The sequence below is a fragment of the Phyllostomus discolor genome, chromosome 3, assembly GCF_004126475.2.
Source record: "Phyllostomus discolor isolate MPI-MPIP mPhyDis1 chromosome 3, mPhyDis1.pri.v3, whole genome shotgun sequence".
Lineage (NCBI taxonomy): Eukaryota > Metazoa > Chordata > Mammalia > Chiroptera > Phyllostomidae > Phyllostomus > Phyllostomus discolor.
In genome coordinates this window covers 124,393,682-124,421,643 of record NC_040905.2, presented here as the reverse complement: position 1 = coordinate 124,421,643, position 27,962 = coordinate 124,393,682, and the positions used below count along the sequence as shown (strand labels likewise).

The window sequence follows — 27,962 nt, the reverse complement described above, 5'->3', positions numbered from 1 at the left end:
ACTATCAAAAATTGAATCTAAAAAGAAAACAAAAACAAACTAAGCAAGTAGAACAGGAACAGAATCACAGAAATGCAGATCACATGGAGGGTTATCAGTGAGGAGAGGAAGGGTAAGAATGGGGAAAAAGGTACAGGGGATAAGAAGCATAAATGATAGTACAAGATAGGGGATAGTTAAGAATAGTACAGGAAATGGAGAATCCAAAGAACTTATATGTATGACCCATGGACATGACCTAAGAGGGGGCATTCTGGTTGGAGGGGGTTGCAGGGAAGAACGAAATAAAGGTGAGGGAAAAAATGAGCCAACTATAATCATAGCATAAGCAATAAAATATACATGGGATTATACCCTAAGAATGCTGAAACACCAATTCAAAAGAACCTATGCATCCCAATGTTCATATCAGCACAATTTACAATAGGCAATTGCTGCAAGCAACCTAAGTGACCATTAGTGAATGAGTGGATCAAAAAAGTATGATACACTTACACAATGGAATACTACACAGGAGAAAGAAAGAAGGAGCTCCTGCCCTTCATGACAGCATGGATGGAGCTGAAGGGTATAATGGTAAGTAAATAATACAGGTGGTGAAAGAAATACCATATGATCTCACCTATAAGTTGAACCTAATCAACAAAACAAACAAGCAAGCAAAATATAACCAGAGACATTCAAGTAAATAACAAACTGACAGTAACCAGGGGGGAGGTGGGAGAGGATAATGGTGGGAAAAGCAAGAAGGGTTGTCAAAGAACATGTATAAATGACACATGGAGAAAGACAAAGAGGGTAGGATCAAGGGTGGGAGATGGCGAAGGCTGGCTGGGGTGGTGGGGAGAAAATTGAGAGAACTGTACTTGAAAAACAATAAAGAAATTAAAAATATATTTTAAAAGAATATTATACCAAGCAGGTTTATGGGAAAACACATCCATAGCCTTCATAAGCCATGTATGTGTACTCACTTCCAAATGTGATGAATGCTAGTGGTGCCTGAGATAATAAATACTATTCAGTGTAAAAAAAATGCTAGTTTAATATTTGAAAATCAATCAGTGTTACCCTTGTATTAATAACAACGAGAAGAAAAACCACATGTTTGTATCAACATTTCATGCCAATTTATATAAAAACTGTTTGCAAACTATGGAAAAGAAACTATCTGAACCTGACCAGTGGCATCTGCTTATACATATAAAGCCTGCAGCAAATGCAATGGTAAAAGACTTACTCTTCTCCCTAAGACTGAAAACAGAGCAAGGTATTCATTCTTACTACATCTATACAACCACTTTTGAAAGTGGAAAAGAAAAAGTTCTTAAAGCTGTTCTCTTCTAATTCCTTTTTTTTTTTAATATTTTTTATTGTTGTTCAAGTACAGTTTTCTCCACTTTTTTATTTGGATGTTTACTGAGCTGATCATATTCTCATCTCTACTCCTCCTTAACCAATACTGTTAAGTGAGTACTCAATGTAAAAATAGTCAATTCAACTCAACAATCTTTTTGCTGAAACAGTACAAATTACTATTCACAAGACGTGCTGAGTTGTTTCATTCCTGTATCTTTCACTATGTTCCCATTGCTGATAGTGGGCTTTCTTCTTATCTCCACCCTTCCTTCATTCTCTCAATAAATCTTTGTTTATTCTTCATTCTCAGCTCAGCTTTCACTTATAGAGAGGCTGTCCCTCAAAAAGGCACAGTCCATTCTTCTCCTTGGTTCCCATGGTCTCTTGAACATATTTTAATTGTAACAAATTATACTAGACAATAATAGTATCAATGTGGCTTTCGTTTTCCATGAAGTTTCCATCTTACTGGCAAGAACATACTGCTTACTCACAGTTGCAGAAAAACTTGTTCATGTCTATAGTTTCCAAAACTAAGCAAGTCAAAAATAAATTTGTTCATAAAAGTTTAGGAAACTGGTAGGAAGGTTTTTGAAAATTAGCCTAACATTTTCTTACATCTTTGTAATTACTCCTTCAACTTTCAAAATACCTCAATTTATACAAGATATCTAAAGTGTATTCACATCCTTGTTTTGAAAACATAGGCTACAGTGTCCATCAAAGTAAGCAAGGAATATAAAGATGAAAATATAGAAAATGAAAGGAAGGAAGTCTTGACACAGCCTCATAAATTGAAGAACAGCCCATTGCTTCTCAAAGAACTTACAAAGGTAAAGTGATTCAGTGACATTGCCCTGAGCTTTATCCCTATCAAGAATCTATTGATAGTGTTACTAATTCAGTGGACTTCCATGGGATCTATATATATTCTGGTAAAACAGATGGCTTAAAGGGAAAGTTTTCTTGTAAAAGTCTTCACAGGCGGCAGTCCACAGGGACCTGAGGTTATAGTTGTGGTTGACCAATAAACATTGCTTCAGTACATTATGATTTTTTTAATGTTTACAGATTTATTATAAATGTCCAGTTGTAAAGGCTGTAAGAAATATTTCCCTTATCGTCAAAAAGTCTGAATGCTTTGGATTACTTGGCTTAAATGGAGCTGGGAAGACCACTACATTGAAAATGTTGACTGGAGATGAGACCACCACTTCTGGAGTTGTGTTAATTGATGGCATTAGCATCACTGAAAATATCAGAAAGGTATGCATGATTCTAATCATTGAATTGGTTCCCAAGGGAGAAGGTAACCAGGCAAGTGAGCCAGGGACATGGAAGGGAAGCTGGAATCATTCAGCTATATAAGATGATAGATGATAGGTAGATGATGATGATGATAGATAGATAGATAGATAGATAGATAGATAATAGAATATAGACAGGTAATGATAGATTAGATAGAAGATAGAGGATGATGATAGATGATCAATAGATAAATAGATGATGGATAGGTTATTGATGGATAGGTAGGAGAGAGAGAGAATGATTCTTTACTCAAAAGTAATAACATACTCTAAGGACAGTGATAGTCCTGATAACAGTGAATTTGGGAAAAGGCAAATATTCTTTCTGGCTGAAGCAAAATATAAATACTGCAAATGGTTCAAACTAGAAACAAGAAGCACAGTTATTTCACTTAATGTGCTTGAAATAACTATAGTTTGATATAAAATAATGATTATAAAAACTAGTGAAATATCAAGAACATAAAACTCACAGCATTTATGTTCCAGTTAAAGGTGAGATCATATGGTATTTGTCCTGAACATAATCAACAAAAGAAAAATGCAAGCAAAATATAACCAGATACATTGAAATTAAAAACAATCTAATGATACCAGAGGGGAGAGGGGAGGGGACTGTGGGGGTAAGGGTTTTCAGGAATTACTATAAAGGACACATAGACAAAACCAAGCAAGAGAGAGAGGTGGGGTTGGCTGGGGTGGGGGAGAGTGGTGGGGGGGGAAATGCAGACAACTGTAATTGAATGACAGCAAAATAATTTTTAAAAAATCATAGCATTTAGACTCTAGGTTATAAGGAAAAGAAAGGAACCTACGATATTTCCCAGATTTCTATCTTGAGCCAGTGAATGAGTGAAAGTTTCATTCACCAAGACAGTCAACACAGGAGATGGGTGTATTTGGAGGAGCATATGTTGATTTTAAGATATCTGTGACACATCCAAATGGGAGACTATCCAATAGTTGGAACTATGTTAGAATGTTGATATAGGGATATGAATTTGGGATTTGTTGAGCTACAAGTGAAATTTAAACTGTGGAAATAGATTAGATAATCTATTCAGAGTGTTATAATTATGAGAAGAAAGATATGGGGTGAATCCTGAGGACTATAAACATTTCTAAGTATGAAGGGAGAAAATAACTGGAAATGAAATTGGGGAGAATTAGTGAGTTAGGAGAATAATCTAGATAAAGTTTCAACATACAATCTACATAAAGAGAAAATTTCAAAAAGGAATGAAACAGTTGTCAGGCAAGGTAGCACTGAAGAGCATGCACTGGACATTACTGAAACGTGAATGCAGTGAGATGACAAGTAGGCAAGTGAGTAGGAAATGAGTGTGGGCCAGACCTAGACAAAAGGCAGCTGTCAAACAAGAGGAGGAAAGAATGACAACCAGAGTTTAAGGAGATGTCAAGGACAGGATTGTAATTTTTAGTAATTAGAGCATATTTATGAAAGTGAAAAACAATGAAAAGAAGTTTAAAATAGATAGCAATATGAACTATCTCAGAAAAGAAGGTATTTGTTCAAATGGACCATAAATAAAACAATATAAAAAGGTGGGGTGAGGTGAAAATGGAGACTCCTGTACTTACAAAATAGATAGATGATAGATAGATAGATAGATAGATAGATAGATAGATAGACAGATAGACAGATAACAAAGGTATACAAGTAACAGGGTTCACTCCCTCTCTTACCCACCTTGGCATCATTACTTCACAAGTCCACACAAAAAAAGTCACCACTTTTACCATGTTACAGTTTTTGTGTAAACATAATCACCTACAAACATCTATTTTCCACTTTATTACATAAGAAAAATAGTACACTATACCCACTTTCTGGACCTTGACAAATTCCTCTCCATAAGTGGGTGTGTCAATTAGCACTACACCATCAGTGCTTGAGAATGCATGTTTTCCTATACTGATCACAATGAAGCCAATCTGGTAAGTTTTTTAAATTGACATTTCAGTAGAGTTTTCTTTTTTCTTCTTATTATGAATGAGACTACATGAATTTTTAAATAAAATCTATAGATTCTTTTGGATAGTATGGACATTTTGATAATGTTAATTCTTCCAATCCATGAACATGGTACATGCTTCCATTTATTTGTGTTTTTCTTCATTTTTTTCTTCACTGTTCTGTAGTTTTCTGAGTACAGGTCTTTTACCTCCTTGGTTAAGTTTGTTCCTAAGTACTTTATTTTTCTAGTTGCTATATCAAATGGAAATTTTTCCTGATTTCTGTTTTTGATACTCCAATATTGGTGTACAAAAATGTCTTTGATTTCTGAATATTGACTTTGAATCCTGCTGTTAAGCCAAATTCACTTATTAAGTTGAGTAGTTTTTTTTGGTGGAGTCTATAGGGTTTCCATGCACATTATCATGTCATCTGCAAACAGTGACAGCTTTACTTCCTCCTTTCAATTTGGATGATTTTTATTTCTTTTCTTGTCTGATCTCTGTGGCTAGAACTTCCAATACTATTTAAATAGAAGTGGTGACAGCAGACATCCTTGCCTAGTTCCTGATCTTGGTGGGAAAGCTTTCAGTGTTTTCCCATTGAGTATGATGTTGGCTGTAGTTTTCTCATATATCGCCTATATTATGTTAAGGTACGCTCCCTCTATTTGACTTTGCTGAATGTTTTTATCATAAATGGGTGCTGTACCTTATCAAGTGCTTTTTTCACATCTATTAATATAATCATATGATTTTTGTCTTTCCTTTTGTTTATGTGATGTGTTACATTTATTAATTCATGAATATTGTACCATCCTTGCACCTCTGAGATGAATCCCACTGAATCATTGTGTATGATCTTTTTAGTATGTTGCTGGATGCAGTTCACCAATATTTTGTTGAGGATTTTAGCGTCTATGTTCATCAGCAATATTAGCCTGTAGTTTTCTTTCTTTGTTGTGTCTTTATCTAGTTTTAGGATTAGGACAATACTGACCTCATAGAAACAGTATGGGAGTCTATCATCTTCTTGGATTCTTTGGAATAGTCTGTGAAGGATAGGGGTTAGCTCTATCTTAAATGTTTTGTAAAATTCTCCTGTGAAACCATCCAGTCTAGGGCATTTGTGGGCCAGGAGTTTTTTATTACTGCTTCGATTTCATCAGCTCTTATCAGTCTATTCAGGCTTTCTGCTTCTTTATAATCCAGTTTTAGGAGATTATATTTGTCAAGAAATTTGTTCATTTCACCCTTTTTTTTTCCAATTTCTTGGCATGTAGTTGTTTGTACTTATTCCTTACAATCCTTTCTATTTTTGTGGTATCGGTTATAATCTCTCCTCCTTCATTTCTGATTTTATTTATTTGAGCCCTCTCACTTTTTTTGTTGATGAGTGTGCTTAAAAGCTTGTAGATTTTTTAATCTTTCAAAGAACCAGTTCCTGGATTTATTCAACCTTTGATTTTTTTCTTTTAGTCCCTATGTCATTTACTTCTGCTCTGATTGATCTTGGTTATTTTCTGCCTTCAACTCACTCTGGGCTTTGTTTGTTGTTGTAACTCCTGTTCTTGTAGATTTAGAATTAGGCTGTTTATTTGAAATGTTTTGTATTTTTTAGGCAGGCCTGTGTTAGTATGACCTTCCACTTCAGGACTGTCTTTGCTGTGTCCCATTGGTTTTGTGATATTATATGTTCATTTCATTAGTTTCCAGAAACTTTTTGATATTTTCCTTGATCTCATTCTTAACCCAGTCATTGTTTAATAGCATTCCATTCTATCTCCATGTATTTGAATGTTCTTAGGTTTTTTCCTTCATGTTGGTTTCTAGTTTCAAGACCTTCTGGTGTGAGAAAATCCTTTATAGAATTTCAATTTTCTTGGGTTTTTTGAGGCTTATTTTGTGTCCTATTATATGGTCTATCTTTAAAAATGTGCAATGTTCAATTTGTTTAAGATGAAAGGTTATACACACACACACATACATATATATGTATGTATAAATTTATAACAGTTAATTCCATTTGATCTAGGGGATTGTTCAATGCCACAACATACTTGATATTTTAGTTGGAAGACATATCCATTGTTGACAGTGGGGTGTTAAAATCCCCTAATATAAGTGTGTTGCTGTCAATATCTTTCTTGAAGTCCTCCAAGATTTTATTTATGTATTTGGGTGCTCCTATGTTGGGTGCATATATATTTACAATGTTTATGTCTTCTTGATGGATTCTTCCCTTGAGTATTATGAAGTGACCTTCTGGGCGTCTCTCATTTTTTAAATTTTACTTTATTTTAATTGTTGTTCAAGTACAGTTTTCTGCCTTTTACCCCCATCCCAGCCAACCCCCCAAGCCATCCCCACCACCCTCCCCTTTCCACCCCCGCAACCCTTGTTATTGTCCATGTGTCCTTTATACTTATTCCTGCAAACCCTTCCCCTTTTCCCCTGAAATTCCCTCCCCTCTCCCCTCTGGTCACTGGGTGTCTCTTTTTATGGCCCTTATTTTGAAGTCTATTTTGTCTGATATGAATATGCTTCCCCAACTTTTTTATTTCCTATTCACTTGCTTGGAATATTTGTTTCCAGCCCTTCACTTTCAGTTTGTGTAGGTCTTTTGTTCTGAGGTGTGTCTCTTGAAGGCAGCATGTGTGGGTCACACTTTCTTATCTATTCAGCTATTCTATGTCTTCTGATTGGTGCATTTAATCCATTTACATTTAAGGTTATTATTGATAGGCACTTATTCATTGCCATTTTTTATACTTGTGTCCCCCCCCTCTCTTTCACTCTTTTTCTTCCTTTTCTTAAAGCAGTCCCTTTAGCATCTCTTGAAGAGCTAGTTTGGTGGTGGTGTTTTCTTTTAGACTTGTTTTGTCTAGGAAGTTCCTTATTTGGCCTTCCATTTTAATTGAGAGCCTTGCTAAAGTAGTCTTGGTTTCAGGCCTCTGGTTCTCATTACTTGGAATATTTCTTGCCATTCCCTTCCAGCTTGGAGTATTTCCATTGCGAAGTCAGCTGCTAGCTTATCAGCACTGCCTTGTATGTCACTTCCTGTTTCTCCCTTGCTTCCTTTAAGATACTTTCCTTGTCTTAGAATTTTGCCATTTTAATTATGATGTGACTTGAAGTGGGCCTCCTTGTGTTCCTCTTGATTGGGATGCTCTGTTTCCTGGATTTGTGTGACTTTTTCTATCATAAAATTAGGGAAGTTTTCCATCATTACTTTTACAGACAGGTTTTCTATCCCTTGCTCTCCTTCTTCTTTTTCTGGTATCCCTATTACATATACGGATTATTACATTTCTTGTTGTCTTGCATTTCCCTTAAAGACTATTCACATTCTTTCTGAGCCGTTTTTCCTTTTCTTGCTCTATCTGGGTGCTTTTTTTCCTACCTTGTCCTCCCAGTTGCTGATCCCATCCTCTGCTTCATCCAGCCTGCTTTTAATTCCTTCTAGTGTGCTTTTTTATTTCCGAAATGTTATTGCTCATTTCTTCCTCGTTTTTGTTTACAGTTTCATTTCCTTTTTCATGCCAATGTAGTTCTCATTCACTTCCTTGTAGTTGTCTGTGAGTTCCTTGAGCATATTTATAAACATTATTTTGAATTCTACATCTCATAGCTTGGTTACCTCCATTTCATTTAGCTCTTTTAGTGGGGAGTCTTCCATTCCTTTTGACTGCATGTTCTTGTTTCCCCATTTTAGGTGACTCTTTTTGTTTGTTTCTGTGCTTCCTGGTGTTTCACTTTTCTAGCTATCTTTGTCAGGTGAACTTCTATGGTAGGAATTCTATGGGGTTCAGTGGTGTGGCGTCTTGGATCTTCTTGTCTGGATGCTCTAGGTTTGCCCTTTCTTCTGTTTGTGTGGGCCCTCTTGCTGTACTTGGGTTTTTACCTTTTGGGGTTCCTTTGTTGGTGGTTTTTCTCCTCCAGCAGGTATACTCATGTTCACAGCTCCCATCTATTCTTGTATGTGATCAGTGGAAGGGGGTAGGCAAAATGGAGTAGGACAGTGGGAGAGTATTTTATGGGATTGAAAATACCATTAAGTAAAGAAGAGTTACAAGATTCTTTGGATAAATATAGTGTTAACTGTGATATTTCCCCCAACTAGCCACCTTTTATAAAAGGTGAAAGAGAGATAAGACTCTTGTTAGAGGGGAAGATGACTGTGAGCTTGTGCAAGGTTAGATGATGAGATATAGTGAGATTAAAGGGTAGAAAGTAAGCATAGTGTGAGAAAGACTAGAGTTAACCACAAAAATAATAATGCTTAGGATTAAAGTGAAGTGGGCTAAGATCAGGAACGGTTTCTGTGTAGTATGTATAATTGTATGGAACAACAATTAGTTGTAATAGTACTGGAACAACAATAATATGACAAGAAATATATAACTTGGATAAACAGAATAGAAAGTACCCAATCAAGAGTTCTGTGTTATTGGAACATGGGTGAAGTAAAAGAAGGAAAATTAAAATACAACAAGGAGAAAATAAGGAAAACCACTCAAACAATGAAGTTAAACAGAGGCAGAAAATGAGGAAAACTAAACATAAGGAAGAGAACTAGGGGAGGAAAATGGCATAGAGGTAGGACAAAGCAGATTCCACTTCCCCCTACACATGGGAGAAATCCTAGCTGATCTACAGAGTAAAAGCGCAAACAACCCACAGTACCTCAATATATGAAAATAAGAGACCAAAAACTGTAGCGGAATTGAAAAAACAGACATGAGACCAAAAAAAAAAAACCCCAAAAAAACAAAAACAAAAAAAACCCTGGAACTGTAAAAAGACCAGAGTTGGACCCAAAGAAGGAGCATCACAACAGCTGTGACAGTGAGACAAATTTCACTTTGCTATTACAGAGAACTGCAAGTTATTGCATACTTGTATTATTATTATTCTTTTTCCTTTATTTTTACATCTTTTATTTTAATAGTACTTTTGTACTCCTCTTCTTTCTGTATAGTCTGCTTTCCTAGGCTGGTTATATTGTATCATTTGACAGGCTTCCCCTGATATCTCTTTCATAGTGTATTGCTAATTTACTGTCCTTCACTTCACTTGTGTCCCATTAGCACACTACTCAAGGTCTTGTACTCCCTATTCTTCTTATCTAGATCACATAGATTCTGTCATATGATTGTTGTGTTAATATTATTGTACATAATAGCTGTTCCATACAATTGTAAATACTTCACAACACCCCTCCCAGATCTTAGCCCACTGCATGGCTTCCTGAACTCTATTACTGTAGTGGTTAACTCTATTCTCTCACACACTACACCTATTTACTATCCTATACTTCCACCTTACCTCAAAATCTGACCTCCCACAATCTCACTGCTCTTTAGATATACCTCACAATCCTTCCTTCCCCTACAAGTGTCTTATCTTCTTTCCATCCTTTCTAAAAATCAGCTAGTTGAGTGGAAGGTCACGATTAACACTATACATAGCCAAAGGATCTCCGATCTCTTCTCTACTGGTTGCTATTGTAAATATCATAGAAAACTCTCTTGCTGTCTTAAACCATTTTTCCTTCTCCCTCCAACTGATCACAAAAAAGAGTAGGTGGAAGTGGTGAACACCAGGATACTCACTGGAAAAGGAAACCCAACAACAAAGGAACCACTAACAGATAACAGCAGAAGAAGGTGAAGGAGGCAGTGGAAACCACACAAACCTCGATCCAGGACTAATCTGGAAATACAACTAAACAGTAGAGACAGTACCCAATACAAACAACTGAACAAGATTTCTTTAAACCTTGTACACACAGAAGAACCAGCTTCAATACAACATGCCCTCACCAGCACAACAAAATACAGAAGGTGGTGGACAGAGTGACCCTCATTTAACCAGCTGGTGGGGAGGAACCACCAAAGAAGGACTCAACAACAACCAAAACCCAAAGGCAAGCACAAAGCCAACTTAAATGACAGCCCAAGACCAGTGAGCTTGGGAGATCAAGGAAACAGCACCACTGAAACTCACTGCTATTCTACTAAAGAAGTTCACAACATAAACCCAGGGAGCTAGAACAGATCAATATAAGAAGCTGAGGCAAACAAGAAGACTCTCACAAACAATAGGAAGACAAAGAAATAATCCCCAAATGAAGGAAAGGAGGAAGCCTCAGAAAGAATGCTAAGTGGAATAGAGGCAACTCAACTATCAGATATTGAGTTCAAAGCAATGATTGTCAGGAAGCTCAATGAGGACACAATGAGCTACCAGAAACTACAGGGAAGCTACAATGAACTCACTGCAAAATATATCAACATGAAAAAGGAAACAGAAAGTATCAACAAGGGCCAAGAGGAAATGAAGAATACAATTTCTGAACTGAAGACCACAGTAGAAGGAATGAAAAGCAGGATCGATGAAGCAGAAGATCGGATCAGCGAGCTAGAGGACAAAGTAGAAGAAAACACCCAGAAAGAGCAAGAAAAGGAAAAGAGGCTCAGAAAAAATGAAGAGGGATTAAGAGAAATGCAAGACAATATGAAACGTAATAATATCCGTATAATAGGGATACCAGAAGGAGAAGAAGAAGAACAAGGAATCAAAAACCTAGTCGAAAAAGTAATGATGGAAAACTTCCCTAATTTGATGAGAGAAAAAGTCACACAAATCCAGGAAACACAGAGAGTCCCAAACAAGAGGAACCCAAAGAGGCCCTCAAGACACATCATAATTAAAATGGCAAAATTTCAAGGCAAAGAGAGAATCTTAAAGGCAGCAAGGGAGAAACAGGAAGTAACATACAAGGGGGCCCCAATAAGGCTAACAGCTGACTTCTCAATGGGAACACTCCAAGCCAGAAGAGAATGGCAAGAAATAATCCAAGTAATGAGAACCAGAGGCCTGCAACCATGACTACTTTACCCAGCAAGGCTCTCAATCAAGATAGAAGGCCAAATAAGAAGCTTCTCGAACAAAAGAAGTCTAAAAGAATATACCTCCACTAAACCAGCTCTGCAAGAGATGCTAAAGAGACTGCTTTAAGGAAAGAAAGGAAAAGAGAGAGTGTGGGAGGATCACACGAACATAAAAGGCAATGAATAAGTACCTATCAATAATAACCTTAAACGTAAATGAATTAAATTCTCCAATCAAAAGACATAGAATAGCTGGTTGGATAAGAAAACATGACCCACACATATGCTGTCTACAAGAGACCCACCTCAGGATAAAAGATCTGCACAGGTTGAAAGTGAAGGGCTGGAAACAAATTTTCCAAGCAAATGGACAGGAAAAAAAAGCCGGGGTAGCAATACTCATATCTGACAAAATAGACTTCCAAAGAAGGACGATAAAGAGAGACCCAGAGGGTCATTTCATCATACTCAAGGGAAGAATTCACAAAGAAGACATAAATATTGTAAATATATGTGCACCCAACATAGGAGCACCCAAATACATAAAGAAAATCTTAGAGGACTTCAAGAAAGATATGGACAGCAACACAATTATTGTGGGGGATTTTAACACCCCACTATCAAAAATGGACAGATCTTCCAAACAAAATATCAACAAAGATATTGTGGCATTGAACAATACCCTAGATGAAATGGGCTTTACTGATATTTACAGAACCCTCCATCCCAAAGAAGCTAAATACACATTCTTTTCAAATGTACATGGAACATTTACAAAGATTGACCACATGATAGGACACAAAACAAGCCTCAACAATTTCAAAAACATTGAAATCATACCAAGCAATTTCTTGGATCACAAGGGACTGAAACTAGAAACCAACCCCAAGGAAAAAAACACAAAACACTCAAATTCATGGAGATTAAACAGCACGCTATTAAACAATGAATGGGCCAAGAATGATATTAGGGAAGAAATCAAACGGTTTTTGGAAACAAATGAAAACGAACTCACAACAACCCAAAACTTATGGGACACAGCCAAGGCAGTCCTGAGAGGGAAGTTCATAGTGATACAGGCCCACCTAAAAAAGTTAGAAACATTTCAAACAAACAACCTAACCCTACATCTACAAGAACTCGAGGAACAACAACAAAGACAGCCCAGAGCAAGCAGAAGGAAGGAAGTAACCAAGATCAGAGCAGAATTAAATGACATAGAGACTAAAAGCACAATTCTAAAGATCCATGAATCCAAGAGTTGCTTCTTTGAAGAGATAAACAAAATCGACAAGCCTTTAAGCAGACTCGTCAAGAAAAAAAGAGAGAAAACCCAAATAAACACAATCAGAAATGAAAGAGGAGAGATTACAACAGATACCACAGAAATACAAAGGATTGTAAGGAATTACTACAAAGAACTGTATGCCAAGAAATTTGAAAACCTAGATGAAATGGACAAATTTCTAGAAAAAATATAATCTTCCAAAACTCAATAAAATGGAAGCAGAAAGCCTGAACAAACCAATAACAGCAAAAGAAATTGAAGCAGTAATCAAAAAACTCCCAACACACAAAAGCCCTGGACCAGATGGTTTCACACGAGAATTCTACAAAGCATTTAAGGAAGAACTAACACCTATCCTTCACAGACTATTTCAAAAAATCCAAAAAGATGGAAGACTCCCAAATTCTTTTTATGAGGCCAAAATCATCTTAATGCCAAAACCAGATAAAGACACAACAAAGAGAGAAAACTACAGGCCAATATCGCTGATGAACATTGACGCTAAAATCCTCAACAACATACTGGCAAACCGCATCCAACAGTACATTAAGAAGATCATACACCATGACCAAGTGGGATTCATTCCAGGGATGCAAGGATGGTACAATATTCGCAAATCAGTAAATGTAATACATCACATAAACAAAAGCAAAGGCAAAAACCACATGATCATATCAATAGATGCAGAAAAAGCATTTGATAAGGTACAGCACCCATTTATGATAAAAACACTCAGTAAAGTGGGAATAGAGGGAGCATTCCTCAACATAATAAAGGCCATATGTGAGAGACCTACAGCCAACATTATACTCAATGGGCAAACATTAAAATCTTTTCCACTAAGAACAGGAACAACACAAGGATGTCTACTTTCACCACTTCTATTCAATATAGTACTGGAAGTTCTAGCCACAGCAATCACACAAGAAAAAGAAATAAAAGGAATCAAAATCGGAAAGGAGGCAACAAAACTGTCACTGTTTGCAGATGACATGATAGTGTACATAGAAAATCCTATAGACTTGGGCAAAAAGCTGATTGCCATAATAAATGAATTTGGCAAAACAGCGGGATACAAAGTCAATATCCAGAAATCAAAGGCATTTCTGTACACCAACAATGAATCAGCAGAAGCAGAAATCAAGAAAAAAATCCCATTTGAAATAGCAAAAAGAAAAATAAAATACCTAGGAATAAACCTAACCAAAGAGGTAAAAGACCTGTATTCAGAAAACTACATAACACTGAGGAGAGAAATCAAGGAAGACACAAACAAATGGAAACATATACCGCGTTCATGGATTGGAAGAATTAATATGATCAAAATGTCCATACTACCAAAAGCAATTTACACACTCAATGCAATACCTATTAAAGTACCAACGGCATATTTCACAGACATAGAACAAACACTTCAACAATTTATATGGAACCATAAACAACCCCGAATAGCTGTAGCAATTTTGAGAAAGAAGAGTAAAGTAGGAGGGATCACAATACCTGACACTAAACTATACTACAAGGCCACTGTAATCAAAACTGCCTGGTACTGGCATAAAAACAGGCACATGGACCAATGGAACAGAACAGAGAGCCCAGAAATAAACCCAAGCCTCTACACTCAATTAATATTTGACAAAGGAAGCAGCAACATAAAATGGAATAAAAATAGCCTCTTCAACAAATGGCGTTGGGAGAACTGGACAGCTACGTGCAAAAAAATGAAACTTGAGCACCAACTTACACCTTATACAAAAATAGATTCAAGGTGGATAAAAGACTTAAATATAAAACGTGATACCATTAAAGTCCTAGAAGAGAACGTAGGTAGGAAAATCTCAGATATTTCACGCAGAAACTTTTTTACTGACTTGTCTCCTAGAGCAAGGGACATAAAGGAAAGAATAAACAAATGGGACCTCATCAAAATTAAAAGCTTTTGCATAGCTAAAGAAAACAGTATCAAAATAAAAAGAGAACCAACTGTATGGGAAAACATATTTGCCAATGATACCTCAGACAAGGGTTTAATCTCCAAAATATATAAAGAACTTACACAACTCCACTCTAAGAAGACAAGGAACCCAATTAAAAAATGGGCAAAGAACTTGAACAGACACTTTTCCAAGAAGGACATACAGAAAATCCAAAGACACATGAAATGATGCTCAATATCGCTAGCTATCAGAGAGATGCAAATTAAAACCACAATGAGATACCGCTTCACACCAGTCAGAATGGCCATCATAAACAAAGCAACAAACAACAAGTGTTGGAGAGGCTGTGGAGAAAGGGGGTCCCTAGTGCACTGTTGGTGGGACTGCAGACTGGTACAACCACTATGGAAAGCAGTATGGAACTTCCTCAGAAAACTAAAAATGGATCTGCCTTTTGACCCGGCAAATTCCACTGCTGGGACTATATCCTAAGAACACTGAAACACCAATACAAAAGAACCTTTGCACCCCGATGTTCATAGCAGCACAATTTACAATAGCTAGGTGCTGGAAGCAACCTAGATGCCCATCAGTAAATGAATGGATCAAAAAACTATGGTACATTTACACAATGGAATCCTATGCAGCAGAAAGAAAGAAAGAGCTCCTACCCTTTGCAACAGCATGGATGGAGCTGGAAAGCATTATGCTACGCGAAACAAGCCAGGCAGTGAAAGACAAATACCACATGATATCACCTTTAACAGGAACCTAAACAACAAAACAAAGAAACAAGCAAAATATAACCAAAGACACTGAAATACGGGACATACTGAGAGTGGCCAGAGGGGAGAGAAGAGGGAATTTCAGGGGGGAATGGGTAGGGTTTACAGGAACAAATTCAGAGGACACATGGACAAAAACTAGGGGTGGGGGGTAATGGGGGGGAAGGGGGGAGGGTTGGGTGGGTGGGCTGGAATGGGAGTAGGGGGGAGAAAACTGTACTTGAACAATGATTAAAATAAAAAAAAAGAAAAATACAATAAAAATGAACTATAAAAAAAAGAAATGAAAATTGTACTTGAATAACAATTAAAATTTAAAAAAATTTTAAAAACTATGGTACATTTACACAATGAAATAGTGCACAGCAGCTAGAAAGATGGAGCTCCTACCTTTTGTGACAGCATGGATGGAACTGGAGAGCATTATGTTAAGTGTTATGAGCCAGGCAGTTAAAAATATATACCATACGATCTCTCCTCTAAGTGCAACCTAATCAACAAAACAAACAGGCAAGCAAAATATACCCAAGACATTGAAATAAAGAACAAACTGACAGTAACCAGAGAGAAATGGGTGGAGATAATGGGGGTAGAGGGGGAAGGGTTTTCAGGAAAAACTATAAAGAACACATGGACAAAACCAAGGGGATACAGCATCAGGGGTAGGAGATGTGGATGGCTGCAGTGGTGGAGAGTGGTGGGAAATGAAGAAAACTACTTGAACAACAATAAAAGAAATACTGGGGAAATATTCTGGTAATTTTTGGTGAATGGGTTCAAGAACTTTGATATGATGGCATGTAGGAAGTTGTTATATCAAGTAATCAATTGAATCAATAGGAATAATTAAAAGACTAAAAACATAATACTGAAGAAAAATGATTTAGTATGTTTTGAGCTGCAAGGCCTGCTTTGCTTGAATTAATTTTTAAATACAATAATACAAATATGTGCTCAGAAGTCTTACAATGGAGGGGATCTATTGTTATCAGATGCTATCTTAGCCAAGGAATCCAGAATACCCACTCCCTTCTATGTCAATAGTCCTTCCTAAAGAAAACACCCCTACAAAAATAGCAGCAGAATAAATATTAATGTAACTTTTCAAAAAGAAAAAAGATTTTTTAAGATGAGGATAGTTTAAGGAACATTTGGGACAACATGAGGTGTACCATCTGCATCATAGTGATGTAGAAGGAGAAGAGAGAAATCAAGGGATTGAGAAACTATTTGAAGAACTAAAGACAAAAAACTTCCCTAACCTGGTGAAGGAAAAAGACAGATAAGTCCAAGAAGCAAAAAGTCCCAAAAACGATGGAGCCAAAGAAGCCTACACCAGGACAAACCATAATTCAAATGACAAAGCTTAATGACAAGGTTAGAATTTTAAAAGCTGCAAGAGAAAATCAGTTAGTTACCTACAAGGCAGCACCAATTAGACTGCCATCTAATTTCTCAACAGAAACATATTAGGCCAGAAGGGATTGGCATGAAATATTCAAGGTGATGAAAAGCAAGGATATACAACCAAGCAAAGACATTGAAAGAGAAATAAAGAGCTTCCCAAACAAGAAAATCAAAATGAATTTGTTTCCACCAAACCAGTATTGCAGCACATGTTAAAGGCCTAAGAAGAAGGAAGAAGGAGAAAAGAAGAAGGAGGAGGGAGGGGAGGAGGGAGGGGGAGGAGGAGAAGGGGGATGGGGAGGAGGAGGAGGAGGAAGAAGAAAAAGAAGAAGAAGGAGAAGGAGAAGAAGAAGAAGAAGAAGAAAGTTGAGGAGAAGGGGGAGGAGGAGGAGGGGGAGGAGGAGAAGTTAAAGAAGAAGAAAGAAGTAGAATGGCCCTGGCTGGCGTAGCTCAGTGGATTGAGCGCGGGCTGGGAACCAAAGTGTCCCAGGTTCGATTCCCAGCCAGGGTACATTCCTGGGTTGCAGGCCATAACCCCCAGCAACTGCACATTGATGTTTCTCTCTCTCTCTCTCTATCTCCCTCCCTTCCCTCTCTAAAAATAAATAAATAAAATATTAAAAAAAAAAGAAGTAGAATGAAGAGGAAGTAGAGGAGGAGGAAGAGAAAGAGAAAAACGTTTTTAAAATGGCAATAAATACATATATATCAATATTCACTTTAAACATAAATGGCTTAAATCCTCCACTCAAAAGACAAGATAGCTGAATGGATAAGAAAGCAAGATCCATATATATATTGGATCAAGAGACCCACCTCTGAACAAAAGATGGGCACAGACTAAAAGTAAAGATATGGAAAAAGATATTTCATGCAAATGGAAAGTGAAAGAAAGCTAGTGTAGCAGTACTTATATTTGACAAAATAGACTTTAAAGCCAAGACTATAGTAAGAGACAAAGAAGGATTCTACATAATAATAAAGGGAACAATTCAACAAGAGAATATAAACCTTGTAAATTTATGCAGCCAACATAGGAGCACCTAAATATGTAATAGTAAAGCAAATCTTGACAGACAGAAATACAGCCATAGTAGGGGAGTGTAATACCCCATTGATTTCAATGGATAAATGTTACAGACAGAAAATTAACAAGGAGCTGGCATCCTTAAATAACACATTTTATCAAATGGAATTAATTGTCATCTTAACAGCATTTTATCCCAGGCAGCAGAATATACATTCTTTTTAAGTGCACATAAAATGTTTTCTAGGATAGACCACATGTCAGGACACAAATAAGCCTCAATAAATTTAAGATTATTGAAATCATATCAAGCATCTTCACTGAACATAATGCTATAAAACTAGAAATCAATCACAAGGACAAAACTAAAAATACATAAAGACATGGAAGCTATATGGCATGTTATTAAACAATGACTGGTTTAACAGTGAGATCTAGGGAGAAATTGAAAGACCTTGAAACAAATGAAAACAAGCATACAACAACCCAAAATCTGAGGAACACAGCAAAAGCAGTCTTAAGAGAGGAATTCATAGGATTACAGACCTATCTCATAAAACAAGAAAGAGCTCAAATAAACTATCTAACTTTATACTAAAAGAGACTTTTAAAAAAGCAAAGCCCAAAGTAAGTAGAAAAAAATGAATTAATAAAGATCAGAGCAGAAATAAATGAAATAGAGACTGAAAAAATGCAAAAGATCAATGAATCCAAGAGCTGATTCTTTGAAAAAAAAAAAAAAAAAGATTGACAAATCTTTTACCTAGACTTGTCACACAAGAAAAAAGGTAGGACCCCCCAACATAAAATCAGATATGAAATAGAAGTAACAACTGACACCAAATAAATACAAAAGATTGTAAGAAAATATTATGAACTATATGCCAACAAAATGGATCACCTGGAAAAAATAGATAAATTCCTAGAAATATATAATTTTCCAAAACTAAATCAGGAAGAATGAGAGAGTCTGAATACACAGATTACACCTATAAAATTGGAGCAGTAATAAAAAAACTCCTTGAATTTTACCAAACATTTTGAGAACACCTATCCTTCTAAAAACATTCCAAAAATTCAAGACAAGGTAATATTCCTACATTCATTTTACAAGGCCAGCATTATCCTCATTCCAAAATGAGATGAAGACTCTACATGAAAAGAAAATTATAGGCCAATATCCCTGATGAACATAGATGTTAAAATCCTCAACAAAATATTGGAAAACCAAATACAGCAATGCATCAAAAACATCATACACCAATATTAAGTAGGATTTATTCCAGGTATGAAAGGTTGGTACAACATTCCCAAATCAATAAATGTGATACACCACATAAACAAAATGAAGGAAGAAAGCACATGATCATATCAATAGATACAGGAAAAGCATTTCATAAAATCCAGCACATATTTATAACAAAAGCTCTCAGCAAAGTGGGAATAGAGGGAACATACCTAAACATAATATAGGCCATATTTGACAAACCTACTGCCATCATCATACTCAATGAGCAAGAACTGCAGATATTCCCCTTATGTTCAAGAACAAAGCAACAATTTTTGCTTTCACCTTTTATTCACCATAGTACTGGAAGTCCTAGCCACAGAAATAGAACAAGAAAGAGAAATAAAAGGCATCCAAATGGAAAAGGAAGAAGTAGTGCTATTATTATTTGCAGATGACACTATACTGCACATAGAGAACCCTAAAGATTCCAAGAAATACTATAACTGATAAATGAATTCAGTAAAGTAACAGGATACAAGATAATATTCAGAAATTGGTGACATTTTTATATACCCCTAATGAACTATCAGAAAGAGAAATTAAGAAAACAGTCCTATTCACAATTACTTCAAAAAGAAAAAATACCTAGGAATAAATTTAACCAAAAGTGTAAAAGACATATACCCAGAAAATTATAAGACACTGAAGAAAGAAATCAAAGATACAAATAAGTGTAAGTATATACTGTGTTCATGGATAGAAAGAATTAACATTAGTAAAATGTCCATACTTCCTAAAGCAATCCAGATTCAACACAACTCCTATCAAGATACCAATGATGTATTTCACAGAAATAGAACAAATATTTCAAAAATTTATGTTGAATCATGAAAGACCCCAAATAGCAACAGCAATCTTTAGAAAGATGAACAAAGTTGTAGGAATCATGCCACCTAATAAAAAACTTTCCTATAAGGTCATAGTAATCAAAACAGCATGGTACTCTCATAAAAACAGACACATAGATCAATGGAACAGAATAAAGAGCCCAGATATAAACTCATGCCTTTATAGTTAATAAATGTTTGACAGAGGAAGTAAATACATAAAATAGGCTAAAGATAGTTTATTTAATAAATGATGTTGGAAAAATGGACAGACATACAGAAAAATGAACCTAGACCATCCTATTACACCGCAAACAAGAATAAATTCAAAATGGATTAAAGACATAAATGTTAGACTCAAATGTATTAAAATCCTAGAATATAACACAAGCAGCAAAATCTAGGACATTCCTTGTAGCAATGTTCTTTTTATATATCTTTTCAGGCAAGGGAAACAAAAATAAATAAATACTACTAGGCCTAAAAAAGAAAATTTTAATCTTTGACAGCATGCATGGATCTGAAGAATAAGCCAGTCTTATTCTTCAGAATAAGAATACGGTACTGGCTTAATTCAGCCAGTGAAATAAGCCAGTCAGAAAAAGACAAATGCCATATGATTTTACTCATATGTGGAATCTAATGAACAAGCTGAACTTACAAGCAAAATATAGACAGACTCAGACAGAGAGCAGGCTGGGGAGGTTGAGCGGGTGGAGGGATTGGGCAAAAAGGAAAATAACTCATGGACATGGACAATAGTTTGGTGATAGTGGGGGGCAGGGGTGAGTGAAGGTGAAAGAGGGTATAAGGGGCATAAATGTAATAGAAAAATACAATAAAATAAACTATTAAAAAATTTAAGCTGAGGTACATTTACACAATGGACTACTCAGCCATAAAAAAAGGAAATATTACTTTTTGAGACAGTCCAGATGGACCTAGAGATTATTGTGTTAAGTGAGATAAACCAGTCATAGAAAGACAATTACCACATGTTCTCACTTATATGTGAAATCTAATGAACAAAGTGCATACAGACTCATGGATGTACAGAATAGACTAACAACTGTCAAAGGGGGAGAGCATTGGGGGCTGGGTCAGAAGGGTGAAGGAATTAAGTAATGAAAACAAAAGACTTATGGACACAGACAACCATATGGTGATTGCCAGAGGGGAAGGGGTTAGGGAGGTAGAAGGTAAAGGGAAGATAAATGGTGATGAAAGGAGATGACTTGAGGTGGTTAACACACAATACAATATACATATGATGTATTGTAGAATTGTATACCTGAAACCTATACAAATTTTTTAAAGATTTTATTTATTTTATGTTTAGAGAGAGGGGAACAGAAGGAAAAAGAGGGAAACATCTATGTGTGGTTGCCTCTTGCATACCCCCTACTAGGGACCTGGTCCCCAACCCAGGCATGTGCCCTGACTGGGAATCGAACCAGTGAGTCTTTGGTTCACAGGCGTGAGCTCAGTCCACTGAGCTACACCAGCCAGGGCTGAAACTTATATAATTTTAATGTCACCCCAATAAACTCAAGTTAGAAAAATATCTATTCAGATTCTCTGCCCATTTTTTAAATCAGATTGCTTTTTATTATTGAGCTATATGATTTCTTTATAGATTTTAAATATTAACCCCTTATCAGATATATGATTTGAAAAAACTTTCTCCCATTTAGTAAGTTGCCTTTCATTTTATTAATGACTTCCTTTCCTGTGCAGAAGCTTTTTAGTTTGATATAGTCCAACTTGTTTATTTTTATATTCTTTATATATACAGATATATGTATATGTATTATATATATAATTGTCATCTGTGGGAGGATAGCCTGATAGAAGTTAATTGGCCAATGCTGAAAGTGAAATTCTATAGATTGTCTTAATTGATTTAATAGGGCTTTTCTTAATGATGTTTGTTTTATTGTTGTTCAAGTACAGTTGTCTCCATTTTCACCTCACCATGCCTCCCTGCCCACCCATCCCTTCCTCCCACCCTCTAACCTACCCCCTTTGGCTTTGTCTGTGTGTCCTTTAGATATGTTTCTTGATGGCCCTTCCCCTGTTATCCCTATTATCCCTTATTATTCCTCTCCCCCGATCCTCTCTGGTTGGAATAAGCAAGTTCCTCTAACAAAAATCTATGTTGGGTACATAGTAGTACATAATAGATATGTGTTGAAAATTCCAGTTATGAATATTAGTATTACATTTTACTACAGTGGGTTCAGCTGTAGTAAAAAATAAATAATAAATAAAAATAAATAATGTAATAAAAATAAATAATCCTTCTTGGGAGCTCTAGGGGTATCAAAGCTTCTTAAGGTGGTTTTCTATTTCATCTATGTAAACTGTATGCTCATTGGAACAGTTGACTTGAGTCTGTTGCTTATTGGTACCATCTTGATTTAGGTTAGGTCAAGAATTGGCTATTGTCCTCAGTCTGATCCTGTGCTGAACCACATGACAGGTCGGGAATTGATGATCATGTATGCCAGGCTGCAGGGGGTCCCTGAGCCAAACATCTACAAGTATGTAGAAACATTTTTGCATTCAATGCACCTGGAAACCCATGCTGACAAATTTCTCTACACATATAGGTAAGCTACTATGTTGTTGCAATTATTAATCCACCTACCTCTGTTTCTACTGTTAACCTGATCCCTCTGTCCCACAGAAGCAATTACTGAAATATCATGTCCTATCAGGGTTCAGATGTTAAGAATAAGGCAGATCCCACTTTTATGATGTTAACATTTTGCAGACATGAGCCTTTGCATTTCAAAAAGAGCATCTTCATTTCTATCTCCATACAGTTCTTTATCTTTCCAAAACAAAAATATTATACCAATAATAATACTAAAATAATTACCCAAAAAATTCATTTTAATGAAAATGAGTTGATATATACACCTGGATTTGGGCCTGCTGCTTTGTAATTCAGATCAAATCAGCATTCTGGATATATGAACTAATTCTTTTCTATGAAATAATGACTTGTGTACCCTTATTTTTTTCTTTCTCCTCCACTTTCTCTCCTCTCCTTTGATGATTAAGTGGAGGAGACAAACGTAAATTGAATACTGCTATTGCCCTAATGGGAAAGCCCTCAGTTGTCTTCCTGGATGAGCCATCTACTGGCATGGACCCAGTAGCCCGGCGCCTTCTCTGGGACACAGTGACATGGATGAGTAAAAGTGGCAAAGCTATCATCATAACTTCCCACAGGTATGACCCATTGGGAGGTTTGGTTGAGAGTAAGAAGAGTTTGGGAGGGCCCTGACCAGTGTGGCTCAGTGGGCTGGGTGTCATACTGCAAACCAGAGTCACCAGCTTGATTCCTGGTCAGGGCACATGCCTGCATTGTGGGCCAGATTCCTGGTTAGGGGCATGTGAGAGGCAACCCATCAATGTTTCTCTCTGTCTTTTTCTCCCTCCCTTCTTCTCCCTCTAAAAATAACTAAATAGAAAATTTTTACTTTTTTTTAATTTTTATTCAAGTACACTGTCTCCATTCCCCCTTAACCCAGCCATCCCCACCTCCCACCCCTGATCTCACCCCCACCCTTGGTTTTGTCCATGTGTCCTTTACACTTGTTCCTGAAAACCCTACCCCCTCCCCCTCCATTATCTCTTCCCACCTCCCCTCTGGTTACTATCAGTTTGTTCTTAATTTCAATGTCTCTGGTTATATTTTTGCTTGCTTGTTTGTTTTGTTGACTAGGTTCCACTTATAGGTGAGATCATATGGCATTTTGTCTTTCACTGCCTGGCTCATTTCACTTAGCATAATGTTCTCCAGGTCCATCCATGCTGTCACAAAGGATAGGAGCTCCTTCCTTTTTTCTGCTGCATAGTATTCCATCATGTAAATGTACCATACTTTTTTGCTCCACTAATTCCCTCCTACGCTCTTTTAAAAATATTCTATTAATCCACCAGTAAATGAATGGGTAAATAGAATATTTTTTAAAGATGGTGGATAAATATAATATTTTTCAAAGAATATAGGAAGGAATTGGTGGAGCCTCAAATATGCCAGTGAACTTATCTATGAGCTACATAAGAGGTAGAGACTAATTTTTGGCTAAAGCCAAGAATCCTAAATTGAGTTCTGAAATCCAGAATGAAGAAAAAGTAAGAAGTAAGGAAAACAATTAATTTAGGAATCAATTGTTTTGGATTTTAAAATCTCCTCTTCTCAAATATGGTCTTACAGGTGATACTCTACCAAGCTTTTCTAGTGCAAATGTTATAGTCCTAGCTCTGTGAAATACTGAATTTTCCCTCTGAAAGGGAGTCTCTTCAGACATATCTTCTTTGTGCCCCTAGCATGGAAGAATGTGAGGCCCTCTGTACCAGACTGGCCATCATGGTAAAGGGGAGATTCAAGTGCCTAGGCAGCCCTCAGCACCTCAAGAACAAATTTACTGATATATATACTCTGACAGTAAAGATTAAGATCGATAAGAATGAAAATAAATTAAAGAAGTTCAAAGAATCCATTGCAACAACATTCCCAGGTAATATAGGTAGGGCTGACTTGTGACAACTGTGTTAGTCATGTATGTAATAAAATCAATGAATTATACCAGTACAAAATATGGATAAATCTTAAACTATGAGTGAAAGAACAAATAAAAATAATGCATAATGTATGACTGCATTTATATAAAGTACAAAAAAGGCAAAACCAACTATAGTATTTAGGGTTTCATATTTCAGTAATAAAACTATAAAGAATAGCAAATAAATACTTGCCATAAAAATCAAGATAGTTTCTTTAAAGTGAAGGAAGTGAATCTTAGTAATAGCAGATAAGTGACTTCTGGAATTCTGGTGTTGGTGACGTTTAACTTTATTATAATTCACTAAACTGTACATTTATGTTCCATATACTTTTTATATCTTTGATACATGAAAGGGGACCCCAAAAGTGGAATTTATTTATAAAAACTGTATATTTAGCCCTGGCTTTTATGGCTCAGTGGATTGAGTACTGGCCTGTGAACCAAGGGGTTACTGGTTCAATTCCCAGTCAGGGCCCAAGCCTGCGTTACAGGCTGGGTCCCCAGTTGGGAGTGTGTGAGAGGCAACCCAACAATGTATCTCTTACACATTGATGCTTCTCTCCCTCTCTTTCTCCCTTCCTTCCCCTCTCTCTCAATATAAAATCTTTTTTAAAATTGTGTATTATTCTCCCATGTTTAAACTTCAATCACCTTCAAAGTACTCTCCATTTGATACAATATACCTATCCAGATATTTTTTCCACTGCTCAAAGTCGTTTCTTAACTCATTGATTTTGATGCCTTTTAGTGCTTCTGCTGTTTTTTGTTTCACTTCTTCCACATCAGCAAAATGTTTCATTTTGAGGACTTTTTTCATCTGGATAAACAAATAAAAAAGTCACTCAGGGTGAGATTAGATGAATAGGGAGGGAGGGGCATGGGGGTCATACCATTTTTGGTCAAAAACTGTTGAACACTCAACATGGTGTGGGCAGGTGCACTCATAAATCACCCATCATGAAATGGGCAAATGTGTCAAAAAAAGTCTTCAATAAAATTCACTGAAGCCAAATACAGCCTCTCACAACAATACCAGCTGATACACTGATACAGATGAGTTCCTAGAACATTCACCTGGTGGAGGAATCCTGTATTACAAGAGGCCTGCCCTCCAGAAGATAATTACAAATTTTGGGGGGACCCCCTCATATTTCACAATTTTAAGTTTTTTAAATGTTTGCTAGAGACTAGATAGGGATGCATTACCAAAAAAATCACTATTATTGACATATAACTTATTTAAGTATTTAACCCCAATTAATTCCATTGCAATAATCTCCAATTGTGATAAATATAAATGCATCCTATCAATTAGAGATGGCTACAATACTACCATATTTTCAAAAGCTGCAATAGCTCATTGCTCCAGTGAAAGCCTCCACATTTATGTTTGCTAATACAAGAATATTAGCTTACCTTTAGAATGAAGGTTTTTTAGTCATAAGAATAGTATAAAGGCCCTATCTCACACACACACACACACACACACACACACACACACACAAACCTTGAAAAAGAAACCACACCCACACTATATGAGCATAGTTTCGGGACAATGTTTAGGCACAGTTCTATAGAACATTTGGATTCATGTATGTCAGGTTTGGCAAAGTGAGCTTGCGAGCTATCATTTTTCCATGCCTAAAAGAGATTATGCCAACCTCTGCAATTTTTAAAACTACAGGGAATAAGAGCATACTTCATGTGGGTATAAATCTACTGAAACACTTAACAAAGTCACATATACTAAAAAGAATGGGTTTAGAGATTGTCGGGTTTTGTATTAACTGTATATACTCTCTCTTCCATTGGTGTGGACAATTGGAATGGGAATTATTGGGGAATGTATAAAACTCTATCAAATGTGGGCACTCTGTTAATCACCTATCACATTTTTCACAGGTAACATCATAAGCCAGGAATATCAAGGAATTATTTACTACCACATTCCCAGAAAGGAAATTTGCTGGGGGAAGGTGACTATCAAAATTATACCAATTTTAACATTATGTTAATAGAGGACTGACAGGAAACATTTGGGATTCAGGGATGTGGAATGGGAACCTGACATTGTCAGAGAAGAAAAATCCTTAACTTTTCAGTGGCTGCTGTAGTTTGATTAAGACTTAGAACTCTAAATTCTATTATTCCATACCTATCAAGAGAATAAGGATGGAGAACTGCCTCTTCTGTTTTTCAACTATCTTTTCCTTCTACTTTCTAATTTCCTCCTTCTGTACCTTTTTGCACATAAGTATAAACCTGGCAGGAGATGGGGAATGATTGGGTGAGGAAAACATCCATTTGGGGATATTGCAATGGTAACACTGCCTTTTTTTTTTTTCTGTTAAAGGTGTTTAGTATTTTGGAGGAAGCTAAAGTGCTATTCAATTTAGAAGACTATTCTATAGGTCACATAACACTGGAACAAATCTTCCTGGCCATTGCTAATGTTGATAAAATGGAAAATGATCAAGAAATAAAGCTATTATGATATTCAATTGCAACCGGTGACCTTTATGTCTTTCCTAGACTGCTGCCTGCAACTAAGTACAGAGGTACCTCTCTCATCTTGTTTTTCTTCTTCTACCTTCTCCTTCTCTTCCTTCTTTCTCCTCCTCCTCTTCCTCCTTTTTCTCTTCCTCCTCTTCCTCTGTTCCTCTTTTCCCTCTCTCTTCCCCCTCTCTGCATATGTGTAAACAAATTGAACATCCCAAAAAGAAAGTTAGTAATCTTTTTTTTTAACCACTGATCTTTTTTTATTGTCTCCATAGTCTTGCCTTTTCCAGAATGCAATGTTTTGAATCATACTGTAGGTAGCCTTTCCAGATTGGCTCCTTGCACTTAGTAATATACATTTACATTTTTTCCATATCCTTTCATGGCTTGATAGCCCATTTCTTCTTTTTCCTTTTTTCAGTTTGATTTGGGTTTTATTTTTTTCCCACTTCCCTCCCATTTCCACCCCGCCCCCTAGTTTTTGTTCATGTGTCTTTTATACTTGTTTCTGTAAACCCTTCCCTTTTTCCCCTGAAATTCCCTCCCCTCTGGTCACTGTCATAGAGCATAGAGACATTAGTAATCTTTTGAGATGAAGACACATGACCTGTTGTTAAGAACTGAACTGTGAAGGGCCTGAGATTTTACCCCACTTGCAAGTTATCAAATTAGCTTACCACAGTTTCATGAACACTAGCAGAAGGCATTGTCATTCTGAGTCAAAAACACATAACTTTATTACTCACAAAACAGCAGTAGTTAAAGATTATATTTGTGAC

The 27,962-nt window shown here is 36.4% G+C and overlaps 1 protein-coding gene across 1 annotated transcript in view; it reads left to right on the top strand.

The window, feature by feature from the left end:
- LOC114504532 (ATP-binding cassette sub-family A member 3-like) overlaps nucleotides 1-27,308 on the top strand; it is a 244,777-nt gene extending 217,469 nt beyond the window's left edge. Inside the window, exons 25-31 of the mRNA XM_028522197.2 lie at nucleotides 2,074-2,192; nucleotides 2,431-2,625; nucleotides 22,526-22,713; nucleotides 23,171-23,341; nucleotides 24,446-24,636; nucleotides 26,587-26,660; nucleotides 27,038-27,308. Of these exons, the coding sequence (XP_028377998.1) occupies nucleotides 2,074-2,192; nucleotides 2,431-2,625; nucleotides 22,526-22,713; nucleotides 23,171-23,341; nucleotides 24,446-24,636; nucleotides 26,587-26,660; nucleotides 27,038-27,178 (1,079 nt within the window). The 3' untranslated portion in view covers nucleotides 27,179-27,308. The remainder of the gene's footprint in view (nucleotides 1-2,073; nucleotides 2,193-2,430; nucleotides 2,626-22,525; nucleotides 22,714-23,170; nucleotides 23,342-24,445; nucleotides 24,637-26,586; nucleotides 26,661-27,037) is intronic.
- Nucleotides 27,309-27,962: the final 654 nt, after the last annotated feature.